Below are 17308 nucleotides of genomic sequence, written 5' to 3' on the forward strand. Positions count from 1 at the left end.
CAACTAAATGCCTTGTGTGTTCATTCTTTATTGTCGTGATTCGGTGAAATTGTACTTCAGACTCGGGTTTACTAATCAGGAAACCCTCTTTTAGCGCAGAAACAGAGTGTGGTAATAATTAGTGTAAGGATGTACGATTGTGCTGATAATGATAGATGCCGACCACCATTTTGCAGCTGTGGAGCTTTCTCTTTGTTTTGGAGGTCGAGATGATGTCGACTTTATTTTCGAAATTTCCAGTTTCACGTCGACATGGCAAAACTGTGTTTTGTGTGTGGCCAAATATATGGTATAGGTCTAACCAAATTGTCAGAGATGTTGCTTATTGCTTTCATTGTTGAAGACAATTGGGTGTTATTTTCCCCCCCTCAGATTTTCCCTTCCTACCCAAAACATCTTGGGAGGGCCATATGAAACCTGTTGGCGGGAGTGATCTGGCCCCCGCCTTGGCCCTATAGTTTGATACCATAGCCTACCACACACATGAGTCATGACCCTATGGGTTACACTGTAAAGGCATTGGATAGCCTACACTACAGTATGAATTCTGTTTGAGTATATAAAGATTTTCTGTGACTTTGTCAATACATGTTACAGCAAGTTTAAGGAAGTGCAATCAGGGTTTGATGGAGGAAGGATAGGTTACATGTTGCTGAGCTGGGTGCAGGCAGAAAGGGTTGTTGTGGGGCAGTTAGTAATCAGTGAACAAGGAGTCGGTTAATTGTTTGCCCTGTCTGCACAGATTATATTTTGAGTCATCCAAATTTAAAATAAAGCATCATTGTCCAGTTTGATATATGACAAAGGAGGCTATACTTTTCATTTATTGTGTGTGTATGTGTGTCAAATATTTCACTTATTTTTACTTGACCTGTAGGCCCATGTAGCGAAGCTGACAGGTGTTTGGGGTGTCACTGTCAGCATTAAAGCACACAATCAATAATCCAACATGTCTTCTTTAAACAACAGAAAGGAAGGCAATGGAAGACTAATCCAGTCATTTTAATTAAATGAATGTAGCATATGACATTCAATTTTGCTGAGGATCTTGACATCCGATATGCTCCTTGAGGACTGAGCCAAATCAGGGTGCCGTTTCTTCCACAGATGACATGTCTGGTTCAGAAGAAAGATCCGAAAACGTCAAGTCAGGAACCTGTTGTCAAGGGAACACAAAACCACAACATCTGTCTTTACCTGACTGGACATTCAACAGTTCACAACCCAACTTATGAAATTATAATAATTCATGGGCTTCATCAGGTCCCTTTCCACATGTGTATTAATCAACCACCATGCTTATATTCATAATGGTGCTTGATTTTATACAACTGTACCTAGAGGGACCTGATGAAACTCATGAATACAATTTAACACTACCCTGGAAATCCAGAGTTCTTGCGAGAGCACAATTTTGTGTTTGCTCAGCAAGTCACTCTGGCAATCAGTAATGCGCTGCACCAATCACATCGGTGTATCCGATATGGGCGATTCTACAGAATTCGGGCAAATTGCTGTCCCGGAACCAAAAAACTAATTTCAAAAGCATTAATGTTGGAAATGGTTTGATAAGAAAATATTAGCAAATACCAATCGAAACCCAAAGTAATATTTGATGTAGCTGCAAGCTTTATATATAAAGTTTTGAAGTGTGAATTTGCACCAATTCGGTAGAATGGCCCATATAGGTGGGCTGACAAAGCAAGACGATTCCATTCATAAGAGAGTAATTTACTGTATCTGTTGGGGGTCTGGAAGTAGCTACAGTAGCCTAGGTCATAATTCCAAAGCTTAATTACTTATCCCGTGTCCGAATGAGTGTTTAATTGACATCACACACATTGACAATAAAATAGTACACATTATATTTCAAAATATCTTCTTAGCTTAAAAGTTTGTTTCACATAATGGACACGCCTATCCTATTCCGCAGTCCGGAACTACATGCCATTTCGTTCCATTGACAACCCATTCATGATTCATCTTGGTAACTAGACAATCTTTGACTACAGCGCTCCTATGTTGAATCAGTCCGTAAACATTGGTCATAGTGTTATCCAATTGGGTGCAGTGATATTTTCAAATGCATGCTTGGTGCCGCCCCTTGAGTTGGGCCATTTTCATTACTCAGTCAGACCCTAAATCTTTCTAGATTTAAGTTTTAATTTCCAGGCTAATACTACTAGAAATACTAATGTGCTCATTTTGATCGTTGGAATTTATCAAGTTCACCAGCAGAACTATTTTTCTCTAAGAAAGTCATCTTTGAGATTCCCAAAAACCATTTATATTAATGCAGAGCTATCTAGCTAATGCTAGAATTATGCATTCAAGACACACACGCACACACAACAAGTTATATTAATGGGTTTATTATTAACTTAGCACAAAGACAACGGCTGGGCATCAGTCTAGTCTGGATCACAAATAAGGCTTTGCAGGAAAGTTACATGTTGTAGCCAAAGCTGTCAGGTTAAGTGGAATTTCTGCAAGTTCATTATAGGAAGCATTTTCAGTATGAACGTCACATGCACAATGTGAAAACAGGTAAATTAATGATGCCGTATTAAATATAACATAACTCACACACACACAAACAGGCTTCTCCTTGCAACACTATAATAAAGGCGTTAACATGGTTAATCCACAGCAGATTAACAGCAGTTAGTGTGTAGAGTCCACATGTTTCCTCGCCTTCATGTCGCAGACTCTCCGCTCCGTGCGTGTCTCGGGGGGGACGGCCGCACGGTCCTGCTCAGGCTGTGTGTGAGTGTTGTTGGCGGAGGCATCGTGCGGGTCAGCAGCAGCAGAACCACCAGCACCACCACTGCAACCTCCGCTGCCACCAGCAGGGGGCTCCATGTGCGGGTAAAAGGGACCTACCAGCCAGTTGAGCGGCGTGTTGTTGACCAGGTAGTCCATGGTGTCGTCCAGCAGCAGGCGCACGCGGTGCAGCTGCGTCCGGCTGGAGGACAGCACGCCGTCCGACAGGTCGCCGAACGCCACCGCCTGGCTGAAGCTGCCGTAGAGCTCGGAGGCCAGGTGCGACAGCGTGAGCGCCTGGTCCTGGATGTTCTGCGGGAGCCCCTGGACGCTGGACACCAGGCCCTGGCAGGTGGTCTGCAGCTGCTGGGAGAGGCCGCGGGCCAACACCAGGGTGCGGGACTCAATATTCTGCAAGGGAGGAGAGGAGACACACACGTTACTACACATGATGAGGCACACGCCAAGCACTAGCATACCAACACACTTGGTCACCATCATAGCATACGCATTAGCACTAGCATACCAACACACAACGACACCATCATATCACACAAACACCCCAAAAGACATTCTATTCTAAATGTGATTTATTTGTTTATTTCTAAAAAAGTTACTTTGTTGTGAAATTGAGGTTGAAATTCCTCGAAAAATTAATGCATTCCTCTTTAAATAAATAATTAAATACAATGATAAATGAGGGATAAAAACGTTACTACACAGGATGAGGCATACGCCAAGCACTTTGATACTATTTAGGATTGTACTTAGTTATTATATTTATTGTTTTTATTATATGAGAGACTGGAGATGGTCAAATTGAATTGCCCATCTTGGGATAAATAGAGCTTTCTGATTCTGACTAGCATACAAACACACCTAAGAATAAACAGTAACACCATTACAACAAATCACATACTGTAAACTGAAAGCATTTTTCCCAAAGACGTATTCTATTTTTTTTTTTTAAGTGAAATTATTTGGCCGTTTCTTTTTTACCTTTCCCATCCCCCCCCCCCCCCCTCCCCATTGCTGCTATAAGCTACAGTGCAACCATAACTACTCTCTAATGGTGCAGCACAAGCCCAGAATCCCTTATCCAGTCATGGAACCCCAAGGCACCACTTCGGACACAGTACTGCACGGTTATCGGTTAAGTGCTCCTAAACACACGGCCCCGTTATTGTGCCGCTAATAACGTACCGCGGCATCACACTCCTCAGACGTCTGCCCGCTCACCCGCCAATCCATTATGGCCGACAGCTTCACATGCATCTTCTGGTTGGCGTTGTCAAGGTTCTTTCTGGCATATTCAATCTGAGAAACAATAATCACACGTCAGAATGGCACCTTGTTACACTGTAAGCTTCAGAGAGAACCATTTTGTAGCTTAGCAACAGCAGCATTGACAAAAAAAGAATCAATAGTTAATAATATTTGTTAATGCCATCTCATGAATACCTATAAATCCTACACATAGGGCCTCTTTCTGTAAAGTCAATATAAAGCCAATTTAAAATTATAACTGGCAAAATAAGCTAATTTGGTACCATGGACAAGACTGATGGTAATTTTGATACCCTATTCCAATTTCAGATCAAAACATTAATAAGCATTTAATTTAGGGCCCACTGATTAAAGTGGTTAACAAGCCTAATGATGGCAGAGGAGAACACAGAGGAGAGACAGAAGCGACGGAGAAGCGAAGACACCCACCACATCCATGGTGAGGTGAAGCTGGGCGATGGATTCTTGGCTGTGCTGCCGAGCCTCACGCACCTTGGCCACGGTCCTCTGGTAGGTGCGCTGGCCCACCTTGGTGGACAGGCTGCCCAGACGCGTGTACACACTCCTGGGCTCCAGGCCCTGCTCAAAACTCTCCACGGCTTTACAAGATATTTCTGAAAAAGAGAAAAGGATGAAGAATATAAAAATCAAGCCACGATCAACAGCTGGGGTTAAACAAGGCAATCATACACACACACACACACACACACACACACACACACACACACACACATACACACACACGTTCAGAGGTCTCTGGTTAAACATCTCCACTGTATTTACAGCTTATGTAAACAATGGTGATTAGTTGAAGAGTTCCAAGAAAAGGGAAGTGTGTTTGAGAGAGGAACAGGTCCCGATGCCAAACCCTCACAAGAAACCAAACAAAAGAGACACAGTAAGCGGATTTATGATGGGTCATTGGGTCAATTTCTTTCTTAGAAACCAGTTCACCCTGGATCCCCTTTGGGGCCTTTATTCTGGTCCAATATTAAATCTCCCTGTATTACATAAAGTGATTATTCCAGCGCCAATTTTAAACCCACGGGAACACATGTCTATGGGCAGTAAGCCACGGGCAAGAAAAAGCACCGTTGCAATGGACTCTGAAAGCTCCCAAAATTAAGTGATCCAGTACTGCTAGACCATAAGAGTTATCATGAGTGCACACTGTTGCAGGCATTTCTCCATTCATCTCAATCCAGAGAAAAATCCTAAAATGTTCTGCCTTCTACCCACATTGTTCAGATTCAGATTCAGATCATAATGATTGATCAGCTTCTCCTAAGACCTTCTTTCAGCCGTGACGGCCCCGTCATACTAACAAGGAAAATTTTACCGTACAACTCGTGCAAGCGGCTGAACCTGAAATGAAACCATTGACCATCTAAATGACACCATCTGTCCTTGGCCAAGACCTGCAGTGCCTGCCACCCACAACCTGCACTACTGGGGTATACAGCAACAGCAATGGATAAAATGGAGATTTCAGGTAAGCTTATACTTATGTTTGTGTTCCTCTCTTAACGCTCAAACACACAATTTACTTCTTTATTTGTATCCGCAATTAAGAATAGATATTACACAAGGGCACAAATTTGACAGGTACACACACACACACACACACACACACCTCCTGGTCTGTATGGGGCAGGTACTGCTCAACCAGGTGCGCACTCGCACACACACACTTACTGGTGTCCTGGTCGGTGCGGGGCAGGTACACACACAGGTACACACACAGGTACACACACACACACACACACTTACTGGTCTCCTGGTCGGTGTGGGGCAGGTACTGCTCCACCAGACCCAGACACACACACACACACTCATCTCCTAGTCGGTGTGGGGCAGGTACACACACACACACACACACACACACACACACACACACTTACTCGTCTCCTGGTCGGTGTGGGGCATGTACTGCTCCACCAGGTACACACACACACACACACACACACACACACACACACTTACTGGTGTCCTGGTCGGTGCGGGGCAGGTAGTGCTCCACGAGGCTCTCGGAGGTGCTCAGGGCGGAGTCCACGCCGCTGCTCACCAGCTGCACCACGCGGCTCTCCTTCACCATGGAGACGCCCCCGGTGACCGCGGCACGGGTCAGCTCGACGCCGCCCTGGACGGCACCGCGCGTGCGGCCCACCACCCCGGTCACCGCGCCGGCCACCGTGTCCTTGGCACCGCTGACCGTCTCGGAAACGACATCCTTCGCCCCGTTAACGGTGTCCTTCGCAGAGGCCACAACCTGAGAGGGTAGAGTGTGGGGGGGGGGGGGGATTTGAATGTGTGAAGTGAGTGTTACACAACGGAAAAATAACCGTACAACCTCGCCGAGCCAAATGGGCGAAGCTCCTCGCAGACTATTTTAGCCCACGACCCCCCTCCCACCCACCCACCCGCCAAACGGACCGTCCAAGCTCTGCTTGTGCAATTGTATTGGCTGGCATTAGGGAGTTTCAACTGGCTAAATCCAAATCCAGCATGGTTAGGTTCTTGTAATGGGCCTATTCTGTAAATTAAGCTCTGCCTAAATGATGAGGTCATAAAAATGTGAAAATGGAGGGTACACATTTGAGGACACAGTGGAATGTCTATTTCTATCCCTTTTCTAATCAATTTAAGTAAAAAAAAAATCAATTTTAACATCCAAATCCAGCAAGAATACACAAGACACTAAAATATAAGATACAAGATACCAAAATGGGTAAAACTCCTAGCAGACTATTTTAGCCGACCCCCTCCCACCCACCCGTCCGTCCGACCCTCCAAGAATTGCTTGTGCAATTGTATTGGCTGGCTGGCATTGGGGAGTTTCAACTGGCTAATTCCACTGCAGCTTGCCAGCAGAGAGAGGAGTGGGCTACAGGAGGACACAGGGTGCCTCTCATTTGGCCTTTTATACACCCTCCCTTCCTTCCTCGATCCTCATCCTCACTGATCTGGATAAAGAATGATGGGGCGGCAACAATGGGATAGTCTATCCAGTGTTAGTTATAGTGGGAAGTATAGTGGGAGTATATCAGTGGGAACGAGCCTGGAGGACCAAGCATCTAGGATCGAGGAGAGAGTTTGAGACCACCCAGAGTCGTGGCTCGTGCCTGATTGGAGCAGCAGCATACCTGTTCTGAGGGCTGGAGCAGGATGGGCAGGCTCTTCTCAATCTGGTCCAGTCCTTTGCAGGCCAGGACATTTGCAATGGTAACTGTGGAGGTAGATTACAACACACTTTTAGATGACATTATGACAAGACCAAGTTATGTCTATTATAGTCATCTACCTCGACTATTCAATCTACATTAAACCAGAAACAGCAAAATACAAAAAAAGGCTGTTTATATGAATTTAATCAGCAATAGAGTTGACTACATGTTTGAGAACAATTGACAGTTTATACTACTAGTATTTAAATTATCATTGTTATTACCACTGCCAATAATAATAATACATCTGATTTTTCTCTAACTTCACTAATATCACTCTACTTCCAGTACACCTCATCAGGAGTAGCCTTGTTAGCCATACTTACGTTGTGGTTCCAGTTTGTCGATGATTGGCAGAGCGCTAATGAGAGCAACAGTTGACACGGTTTTGACGCCCAGCTCGGCGACTTCGCACACGCTCTTCAGGTACGGGTGCTGGTCCTTGGTTTGCAGGTATACTTTTGACATGAGGTCATAAGTAGAGCTAACCAGGGGAAGACTTGCCACCCTAGACACCACATTCTGTAAAAAAAGAAACAGTAGCCTAAATTAAAAAAACTGGAGGTTAAAGGTTCTAGCCTTCATGAAGAGGAAGCAAGCGATAGATAGCCTACAGCTGTTTCATCAACGTCTGCCTTATAAAACAACACGACGACGACAACAACAAATGTATAAATTCTAAAAAGGATATAGCCTCGATCAATAAAACCAACGTAGCCTACCTGATCATTTAGAAGCTCCATTGACGCCATGTCTTTATGTCAAAGTTGTTCCTAAAAGTGAAAGCAACAATTTTAACTTTGTTGAACCACACAACCAGATGTTAATAAGGCTATTGCCACAAGATCACTACGTGTCAGACAGCCACACATACAAAAAGACACTTACGGAATATCAACAGATAGAGAAGTAGCACTGCGATAACTGAGCTATGCTCTTCGTGTCAGGTCCACAGTGTATGAGTTGTTGTGAGTGAAACTTCCCAGTTCCCCTGACAGCTTTTGTACTATTTGCATCTCGCGAGATGGGACGTAAATGACGTCAACGCCCATCGAATTATTAGGCCAAAGGTTATTTGTCATCACTGGGTATTTCCACATTCCTTGATTCTTACAACATAAACCTGGCAGTGGCACAGGGGGGCATAACCTGTCATTGGCACAGCCGAGAAGAGTTATGCATATGACGTTTGGGCACTTTTTTTTGTATGTGGCTTCTCCTGAATACATTGTTGTCTTAGTAATAATCAGTACAAGACAATTGGGGTCTGTAGCCTATGTATTCAAGTGTCAGGTTTTATTGTCACATATACTTTGCAATATAGTGAAGCGCTTGTGCCACAGTTGCAATGGTTTAAGGAGGGGTAAATAAACACTCATAGTCAAACTATCCATACATGTATTGTACAGCCAGTCATACACATGTATACTAAACAGTCCATCACTATTATGGGGGGGGGGGGGGGGGGGGGGGGCAGGATGTCCATGTAGTAAAAAAAAAAAAATGTATTATGATAAATGTATATAAAAGTGTAAATATATCTCGGATGTCTGGTATGTCTCCCTGAGATACCCAGGTCACTAGGCCATGGGGCAATCATGACTCAGTCCCTTGTGAACAGACCACAGAAGATCCCGTCGAGGCAATCTGTGCTAAAGTTCATCACACCTCATTTAATGAAATCCTGTCTTGTCCTCTTTCGGACAGTGCTTGCATTGTAAAATGTGGGCTACCATAAACTGTGATGACTTCATGGTTGTATATTTGGCATATGTGCATCGATTGCAGCATATTAAAACGAACCTCTGTGCAGTACAACACGTAATGCTGGACTATGACCAGAGGATCCTGGGTCTGATATTCGATTACTCTGATCTTGGATATTACATCTTGAAAATGTGTAATCTGATCTGTCATCCACTGGCTGATTATTGATCAAATTCACCATCCACTCAATATTAAATGACTTTGTCATTTTCATATTTTACAAGCATTTGGCTGGTGGCTGGTGCTAGTTAGCATCCCTGCTCTGATCCAGGGTCAATGGTGATCTGCCAAGGTTAGACCAGGTCCAGTCTGGGGCCTTCAATCCACTACAGACAGTATATTAAGATCCCTCCCTACAGATCGATAATGTTTCAGTAGTATACTTATTGGCATATTATTCATTATTCCACTCTCTCTTCAATTGCATATTGCACCCGGCGTCTTGCCTGTGCCTGTTGGGGTGTCCACGACCATGGTATACCTTGACAGAGACAACAAGGCCACCCGTAGCATCTAAATGTACATACTGCATTTATTCCTTTGTTCTTATACATAACTTACTGCCCTTATTCTTTTTTTGCTGTTTTTTATGTTATTGTTGAGTGTTGTACACTTGTGCAAAGATTAACCAGAGTCAAATTCCTTGTTTGTTACGCAAACCTGGCCAATAAAGCGGACTCAGATTCTGATCCTGATGAGATGTCATCTCACACAGAGGCTGGGCATTTCAAATGTGAAGTAAAGTGACCAAAAACAATCAATCAATCGATTGATCAATCAGTCTATCAAACAGTGTCCACTACATCATTGGAACTGTGACGTATGACAAAAAGGCAAGTTCAAGGCTCACTTGTAAATCTGTTCTGTGTTCAAAACAACACTTTGACACTTCATGCACTCTGAATGGGTGGCCTGTGAGTTTGTAACCTTCATGTCACAAACACACACAAGAATTTGAAAACAGAAACTGTTCCAAAATATGACCAGTGTCGTGGACAAGGTCAAACACTCCCTGGTTGTTTTCATAGATCTTCACCAAGTTATGTTCACGTGTTCCCTCTGCCTCATTTTAACAAGGACAAAGACAATAGGCCGACACTGTGTGTGTGTGTGTGTGTGTGTGTGTGTGTGTGTTATTTCATTTTGTGGAGTGTTACAATTCTGCTCTGTGAAAGATGTAGAGGACAAGTAGGCTACATCTTTTAGAGTGGATGATGGATGCAATGGTACTGGAAAGCTTCAGCAGTTCAGTGTCCTCAAATAGCCCTGACTGCAGCTGGACTTCCTGTTAGTATGAGGACACCTGCTGCTAATGATACGTTGCTGACACCTTGTGGACAAAACAAAAACATGTAGCGAAGTAATCCATAGATCACAGAAATAAAACCGACGCTGAAGGCCTTCAGTGGGCCTACCCAGAAGACGCTTGTGCATACTGATGAATTGGATGCAAAAACATTATGGTGCAAATAGAACGTTGGAGTGGAACACACTGGCCATCATAATGACCAAGGAGAGGAACTGATTATTATGTAACACGTTTAGATTGTTCATGTCTCTAGGCCTAGGTTACTTCTCGCAAAGCTTCGTCAAAACAATCCTAGGGTCAAGACTGGAATGTCTTGTTTATCGTAGTAATCAGTAAGCTGTCTCAGAGCTGAATTAGAAGAGAAAAGTAATCCTGTAGCAGTCAAGTGGATTTAAGACACCCGAGGCTAAGCTATCATAAGTTTTGTTTATTGCGGTTGGATAGCCTTGCTTCGCCCTTGCCCGCACTGAGATGTCGCCCTGAGAGTAGCGAGATAAACATCACCTGCTGGGATCATGACGATGCAGTGTATCTGTCAGATTTGCAACTGTGGGTGAGTGCGTTAACCTGTTCCCACTGCTGTCCCGATGGCCTGTTTGTGTGGAACAGGCAGATGGACACAGCGTGTGACTTCCTCTGCCTGTTCCGTACATGCTGGCCAGCTTATCTCATGGCTCATCTCTCCCAGCGCATCATCACACGGTATTATCTTTGCACATGTCGCGGCCGGTAATAATTTCACTCATTCTGTGCGAGGCTCGGTGTAAGTTCGTTACCATGGAATTCTCCGCGGAGAAGTCTCTTCAGGAGATGCACGCGCAACCGCACCGCCTCCCTCTCGCTCGAGAGGCAGTGACCTATAACAGCTGACGTTATTCTTTCTATTTCTATTTATACTTGCACTGGTTTATTTATTTATTTTCCGGTTAAAAAACCCTACTTAATCCTTGATGGATCAAATCCGTTGCAGCCGCTTGCCCATCATACGTGGAGCGTTGCTTGCGCTCGCTCTTCTGGCCCTCTCTACACGCGGAGAGTGAATAATCCACGGCACGCGCGCTTATTTTTAGACACCATCCCGGTTCCTGCGCGCGTCCCCTTGTTCTCTCCACTCTTTGCCGTTCGTGCTCTTCTGGTCAATTATTTAAACCGCTGCGAGTGCGAAGGAAAAAATAATGCCAAAGCACACAGGACATGCTGCCTCTGACGGATAGGATACCCGGGGCAAGCAGCGCATCTGAATGCTAGAGCTGTAAAGCGAAGGTAAGTACCCTAAGCGCGCTGGCGATGAGATTGAACAACTTGTTTTGATGTCTTTCTTCATCCAAGCTTCAAATGACGGTCTAGCATCTGTCTAAAGAAGCACAGGTAGTTATTATCGTGCACGTCGTTGCGCACAGAGAAAGTGTGTGTGGGTGGGCGAGTGTGAGTTACGGAGGGTACTGATGCTGCAGGACTTGGATAAGTATGCCTGTCGTTCTCGCACTGGCAGGAGCTGCTCATCATGTAGACATGTCAGAGTGAGCTGGGGACCATTTCTCTCTAACGATGCGCCGCTGGAGTTCGTACACATCTCTCACACAAACACACATGGCTTTTGTCTCCCCGCAGGAAGCACCGCTGTCCTGAGGAACCGGGCCTACTGGCCGGCGAGGACCACCCACCTGACCCCATCTCCGAGTACAAGGAGAAGTTCATAGCGCACGTCAACGCAGAGGTACGCTCGGCCATACGCGTCCAGGATGAGTACCATCCGCCAGCGGGCAAAATGTCCAGTATGACCACCTTCAGGTAAGAGATGGACGCGTCAACCGTGCATTATTATTATTATTATGTAACATTATTATGTTGGTGGCCGTTTGAGTCTGTACTTGCCTGGCACACAATGCGTATGACTAAGCACCATACATTACAATTAGCACCCTGAACATTCATTGTTTGCAGGATGATTGCAAGGTAACATTCAGAACAGCTGTTTCAAACCAGTGCAAAAACAGATCCATAGGTCTGACACTACTACATTCATGACCACACACACACACACACACACACACACACACACACACACACACACACACACACACACACACACACACACACACAGAGTGGACTCACATACATTACCTACCGCACCTCTCAGGTTAGACTACGTACCTCACCCCGTGATCCCCAGAGAGCCGAGGGTCCAGTGCGCGTACGTCCCCCCCGAGGGGCCCATGACGATGACCACCACCTACAGCGAGGACTTCCACCGCCACGCCGTGCAGTACCACAGGGTCAGCAGGGTCGACGACTACCACCCCTCAATGGCCAAGATGGACACCCTGTCCACTTACAAGGGTAAGGCGGGCGCTTGACTGACAGTCAGACTGATGTCGGATGGTGGCTTGTTTTCTGCCCGTAGCCACCAGGGTGGGGTTTTAGCCTTCGAGGTACAGTATACCAAAGCACACCTGCCTGTCCACTGTTGTACTCTTATCCAGAGATGAGACTGGACATTTGTGATGACTGCCTCCTTCCTTATAGCTAGAAATAGAGAGAGAGAGGGGGTTGCCTTTTCAGAGTGGAGCACAGATTGCACTATTTATGGATGTTAAAAACACTCTTTTCCTTATTGATATCCCCTTGAGAATGTATTCATTTTGAATCATTGAAACATTCCGATGTGATTGTTGTTCATCCTGGCTGTTGAGACTCAAGCCCTGTTCTATGTTCTACGTTCTACAGATGAGTTCCGTACATGGCCTCCTCAGAGGCGCCAGCCACACCGAGTCACCGACAACCTGACTCTCAACGCGGGCAAGTTCTGTGGCACCTCCACCTTCAAGGACTGCTTCCGCCCCGTCGTTGGCATGGTAACACGGCAGCCCTGCAAGCCGCCGGCGTCCTCTCTCGAGCCAAGAGAGCGAGTGCCCTTCAACGGCGTCACCAACTACCGCCTGCAGTACGCCCCCCCTCCAGTGGAGGCGCTGCAGAGGCCCTCCAGCGCCCCCTTGCGAGGATCCTCCACCCAGCGGCTGCAGCAGGACCGAGTCCCGCCGACCGTGCGCTGGAACACGGAGTCCCGCGAGAAGTTCCAGGCGTGGCCGCTGGGCGCTAGGCAACCGCAGCACCAGGCGGACGCGTACGAAGCCCCCGCAGGTCACATGACCTTCGACAGCACCACCCACGCGGACTACGTCCAGCACGGTTGCCCTCCTCCTGGCCGCCCGGTCATCCAGGCGTGGGCGGACGCCAAGGAGAAGGATGCCCAGCAGGGGACGCACCGAGGCCGGCCGGTCGAGCGGCGATCTCTGGGGAAGCCCACCGCTACCGCCACCACCACCACCACCACGTACCGCTCCCAGTTCACCCCCAAGACCGCGCCCAAGCCGGTCCGCCTCCAACACGCGCCCGGCATGAGGCGATCGGCCCCTGCCCATCCAGCAGAGGGCGCCGGTGGGTCCCACCCTGAGGTGCCCACGTGCCCGGCCAGCTATGCCCATCCGCCAGGCTTCCAGGACACGCGCATGACGTGCGGAGGGCACCGGCTGTACCGCACCATCTCGCAAGGGGAGGGCGGAGGAACAGCGCCGGCAAAGGAGGCAAAGGAGGTTGCTACGGTGACCAGCGGCCAATCGCCTCGCGGCCACAGCGTGGGGAGGAAGAGTGTGGTGGTTGACGGCCGTGGCAGGGGACAACACTAGAACCCCTTTGCTCTTCGTGAAGACCACACACACGCGCACACACACACACACACACGCACACGCACACGCACACACACACACACCTGAGCTCACCAAAGGCTTTCTTATTTTTTTAACCAGAGATTTCTATACAAATCACAAGTCTCTATTCACCATGTGCACCAAACATTTTTGAAGGACAAAACAACTCAATAAAATTAATTTTTGACTGTTTGTGGAGTAACACTTGGATTTATATGCACTGCCATGACAGGAAGCACAACCAGCACCTAGGAATGGATACAGCATGACGGTATGACGAGATCATCCCCATGACTTGCCTTTACATGTAACAGATAGACAATCAATGCCAATGAAGCAATGAGCTACTTTGGAAAGTTTTGAAGTTTATTTAAAAAACAAAACAACAAATCAAGACGGTTTCTGTAAAACTGGGTCAAGAAAATACTGAAATGCTGGGGGGAAAAAACACCACACAGCCTTGAGATGCTGGACTTTGCATAACAAAGAAGGTTTGAGGATGGCTTTTTCTTTAGCATAATTCCTATTTACAACATTTACAGGTAATTTATAATTAAAAAATAACTAAATTGGGCATAAAAATAGTCAACCTTTAACACGGTATTTAGCATCCCTTCACATTCCTTGACGTTTGATTAACCTTCCACAAGGTCTATGGTTGATAAAGAAAGCCCTGACTATCAGTCAGTCACGCTCACTTGAATCCGAACGCAACACTCAGCAAAGACTGACAACCTGTGCCAAGTTATGAATGTTATCAGTTCAGCTCCAACTGCTATCCAACAGCAGGCACCACCCTGTGTGTGTGTGTGTGTGTGTGTGTGTGTGTGTGTGTGTTTGTGGGAGGTCTCAGTGCACTTGAGCATGTGTGTTTGTGTCTTACAGCAGTTGTGTGTGTTTGTTTAAGCGTATGTCTGTGTGTGTATGTCTTACAGTTGGTGTGTGTGTGTGTGTGTGTGTGTGTGTGTGTGTGTGTGTGTGTGTGTGTGTGTGTGTGTGTGTGTGTGTGTGTGTGTGTGTGTGTGTGTGTGTGTGTGTGTGCGTGCGCGCGCGCGAGTGTGTATGCACGAGTGGGGTGACAGTAGCTGTGTTTAAGCGTATGTCTGTGTGTGTGTATGTCTTACAGTTGGTGTGTGTGTTTGTTTATGTCTTACAGTTGGTGTGTGTGTGTGTGTGTGTGTGTGTGTGTGTGTGTGTGTGTGTGCGCGTACGTCCGTGTGTGCATGTGTGTGGGGTGCCAGTCATCAGTTCTCCATGAAGCGGATGTGCTTGCTAGCTTCTTTGGCTCTGGCCATGATGATCCTCTCGGCCTTGGCGATGAGCTGTGAAGAGCAGAGAGAGGGAGACCATGTTTTAGTTCCCTGCCCACCAACAACACACCTGCACATATTACTGGGCTCTTCCTGGACTGGAATACACAACACTCTGCCTAAGGGTCCCCGGATAAACAAATGAATCTTGTAAATGAGGTGTGTGTGTGTGTGTGTGTGTGTGTGTGTGTGTGTGTGTGTGTGTGTGTTGTCAAGGGATCAAATTGTCCACAAACAGGAAGTAAGCCCTGGTCTAACTTATATAATGCAATGCGATGTGTAAATGGATCAGTATGAAGACTGAAAGTGTATGTGTGTGTGTGTGTGTGTGTCAGTGTGTGTGTGTGTGTGAGATAATGGCTCAGATTAAAGAATGAAAGGTCTTGTGGGGTGAAAAGGGAGCTTTCTGGGAAAAGTGACCCAATAACGCTTGTGTTTGTGCGCCAGCTTACTGCCCCTCCTTTGTGCGTTTGTGTGAAGGACGTCAGAGTCGGTGCCTGAAGTGTGTGAAGCCAACTCAGAGACCCACAACACAGCCTAACAGGGGAGCTACACCAGGCGCCTAACTGTAGTGTTCCGTTCGGAACGCGTAAAATCCAATTTAGAAGACTGGTCTATTTTTTTTTCTCGAATAAATGCACGCGCTACTTTCCATTGATTGTGGTGGAAGCTAATTATAGCAGCAGACGCAACGCGAATGGATCGCTTCAGTTACGCGCCTGAGGTGCGTTCAAATTCGCAAACATAGGCGAACATTTGCGTATGTTTGCAAACAGTTTTCCGTTAACCTTAGGTTTTTGGCGAACAATTGCAAACAGTCTGAGGAGGTAGTGCTCTGCGCACATACAGTGGAACTGGACGTGAGCTTGATGAAGGCAATAATGCAATTACCGTTAGAATGGAATGTTAAAACCAAATTGCCCATATTGAACTGTTCAAAGAAAACATGTTCACTACGAACGTTTGCCACTGTTTGCCAAATTTGAACGCACCTCTGGTGTAGCTCCCCAGTAACATAAACAAACTCACCTTTTCTGTGCCTCGTTTCTTGTCCCGGGGCCGGTTGAGCTTCGCCTGCCGGTCAACGAGGATCTTCTGCCAGTATCTCTGCTCGTGGTCACCTGACAGGAAGGAACATGGAGGATCAGCACCATCAAATCAACCACCAGAGTTCACTCTGCTCTCAGGGGTTCATGTTCGGAAGCCATGAAACATGTCCATACAAATAAAGAATAGAGACGGATTATACAAGACCATTTCTGTGCTCTTCACTGATATTTTTGGAGGTGTGTTTAATATATGTAGTAACAGTGTGGAAAGCTTGGGCACGAAACGAAACACGTTTATATTTATTTTGTCATAAGAGGAAATCTCATCCAGGAAGTGCCAAATGTGGGCCCTTGTGACCTTGACCTTGAGAGCGGCAAGAGTTTGACCTTGAGAACAGGCAGAGTTTGACCTTGAGAGCTGCCACAGCTTGGGTACACTTGGTTTGGCATCTCTGCTCAACTCTGTGAAATGCGACTTGCATCCCTCTTGTTCCAACTTTCCCCATCCTGACATATATAAGCTGCACATTTTAACTCTACTCTGGACACTTTCGGATTTGTTAACATAATTGTTGAAATAAAATAAAACATATACTTAATGTTTAATCTCATCATTCCCACATTCTGTGTGATTCTAAATGGTAAAAAATGTTTTTGCTATTTCAAAATAAAAACCAAGTTATATAACTTACAAAGAGAGGTGCCCCCTGCTAACGTTATATTAATGTGTGTGTGTGTGTGTGTGTGTGTGAGTGTGTGATAATGGCTCAGAATGGCTCAGAATAAAGAATGAAAGGTCTTGCGGGGTGAACACCGAGCCTTCTAAGAAATGTGACCCAATAACTCCTTGGGAGGCAGCCAGGGTCTGAAGTAATGAAGGACTCACTGGAGA

The 17308-nt window shown here is 46.1% G+C and overlaps 3 protein-coding genes across 10 annotated transcripts in view; 1 reads left to right on the top strand and 2 right to left on the bottom strand.

Moving 5' to 3' along the window:
• Positions 1–983: 983 nt before the first annotated feature.
• plin2 (perilipin 2) lies at positions 984–8289 on the bottom strand. Of its 3 annotated transcripts, XM_062515918.1 has the most exons (9): positions 8163–8287; positions 7997–8047; positions 7601–7796; positions 7194–7276; positions 6034–6319; positions 4480–4664; positions 3967–4080; positions 2884–3174; positions 984–1156 (listed from the first exon to the last, which is right to left on the bottom strand). In XM_062515918.1, exons 2-9 carry the CDS (start codon positions 8024–8026, stop codon positions 1085–1087), a joined length of 1257 nt encoding a protein of 418 aa, XP_062371902.1. In that variant the 5' UTR covers positions 8027–8047; positions 8163–8287; the 3' UTR covers positions 984–1084. The 3 variants fall into 3 exon arrangements, with proteins under 3 accessions (XP_062371902.1, XP_062371901.1, XP_062371900.1); XM_062515917.1 differs by lacking the exon at positions 984–1156 and having other exon boundaries at positions 2357–3174; positions 4543–4664; positions 8163–8289; XM_062515916.1 differs by lacking the exon at positions 984–1156 and having other exon boundaries at positions 2357–3174.
• Positions 8290–10625: 2336 nt separating this feature from the next.
• LOC134060119 (stabilizer of axonemal microtubules 1-like) lies at positions 10626–14249 on the top strand. Its single transcript, XM_062516730.1, has 4 exons — positions 10626–10903; positions 11962–12141; positions 12491–12690; positions 13078–14249. Exons 1-4 carry the CDS (start codon positions 10866–10868, stop codon positions 14034–14036), a joined length of 1377 nt encoding a protein of 458 aa, XP_062372714.1. The 5' UTR covers positions 10626–10865; the 3' UTR covers positions 14037–14249.
• Positions 14250–14402: 153 nt separating this feature from the next.
• Positions 14403–17308, bottom strand: part of larp7 (La ribonucleoprotein 7, transcriptional regulator) — a 19401-nt gene continuing 16495 nt past the window's right edge. For all 6 annotated transcript variants that reach the window (XM_062516725.1, XM_062516727.1, XM_062516722.1 and 3 more), the window contains exons 11-12: positions 16397–16488; positions 14403–15379 (exon numbers count right to left, since the gene is read on the bottom strand). In XM_062516725.1, the coding sequence (XP_062372709.1) occupies positions 15302–15379; positions 16397–16488 (170 nt within the window). In that variant the 3' untranslated portion in view covers positions 14403–15301. The remainder of the gene's footprint in view (positions 15380–16396; positions 16489–17308) is intronic.

The sequence above is a fragment of the Sardina pilchardus genome, chromosome 16 (genome assembly GCF_963854185.1).
Source record: "Sardina pilchardus chromosome 16, fSarPil1.1, whole genome shotgun sequence".
In the NCBI taxonomy this organism is placed as follows: Eukaryota; Metazoa; Chordata; class Actinopteri; order Clupeiformes; family Clupeidae; genus Sardina; species Sardina pilchardus.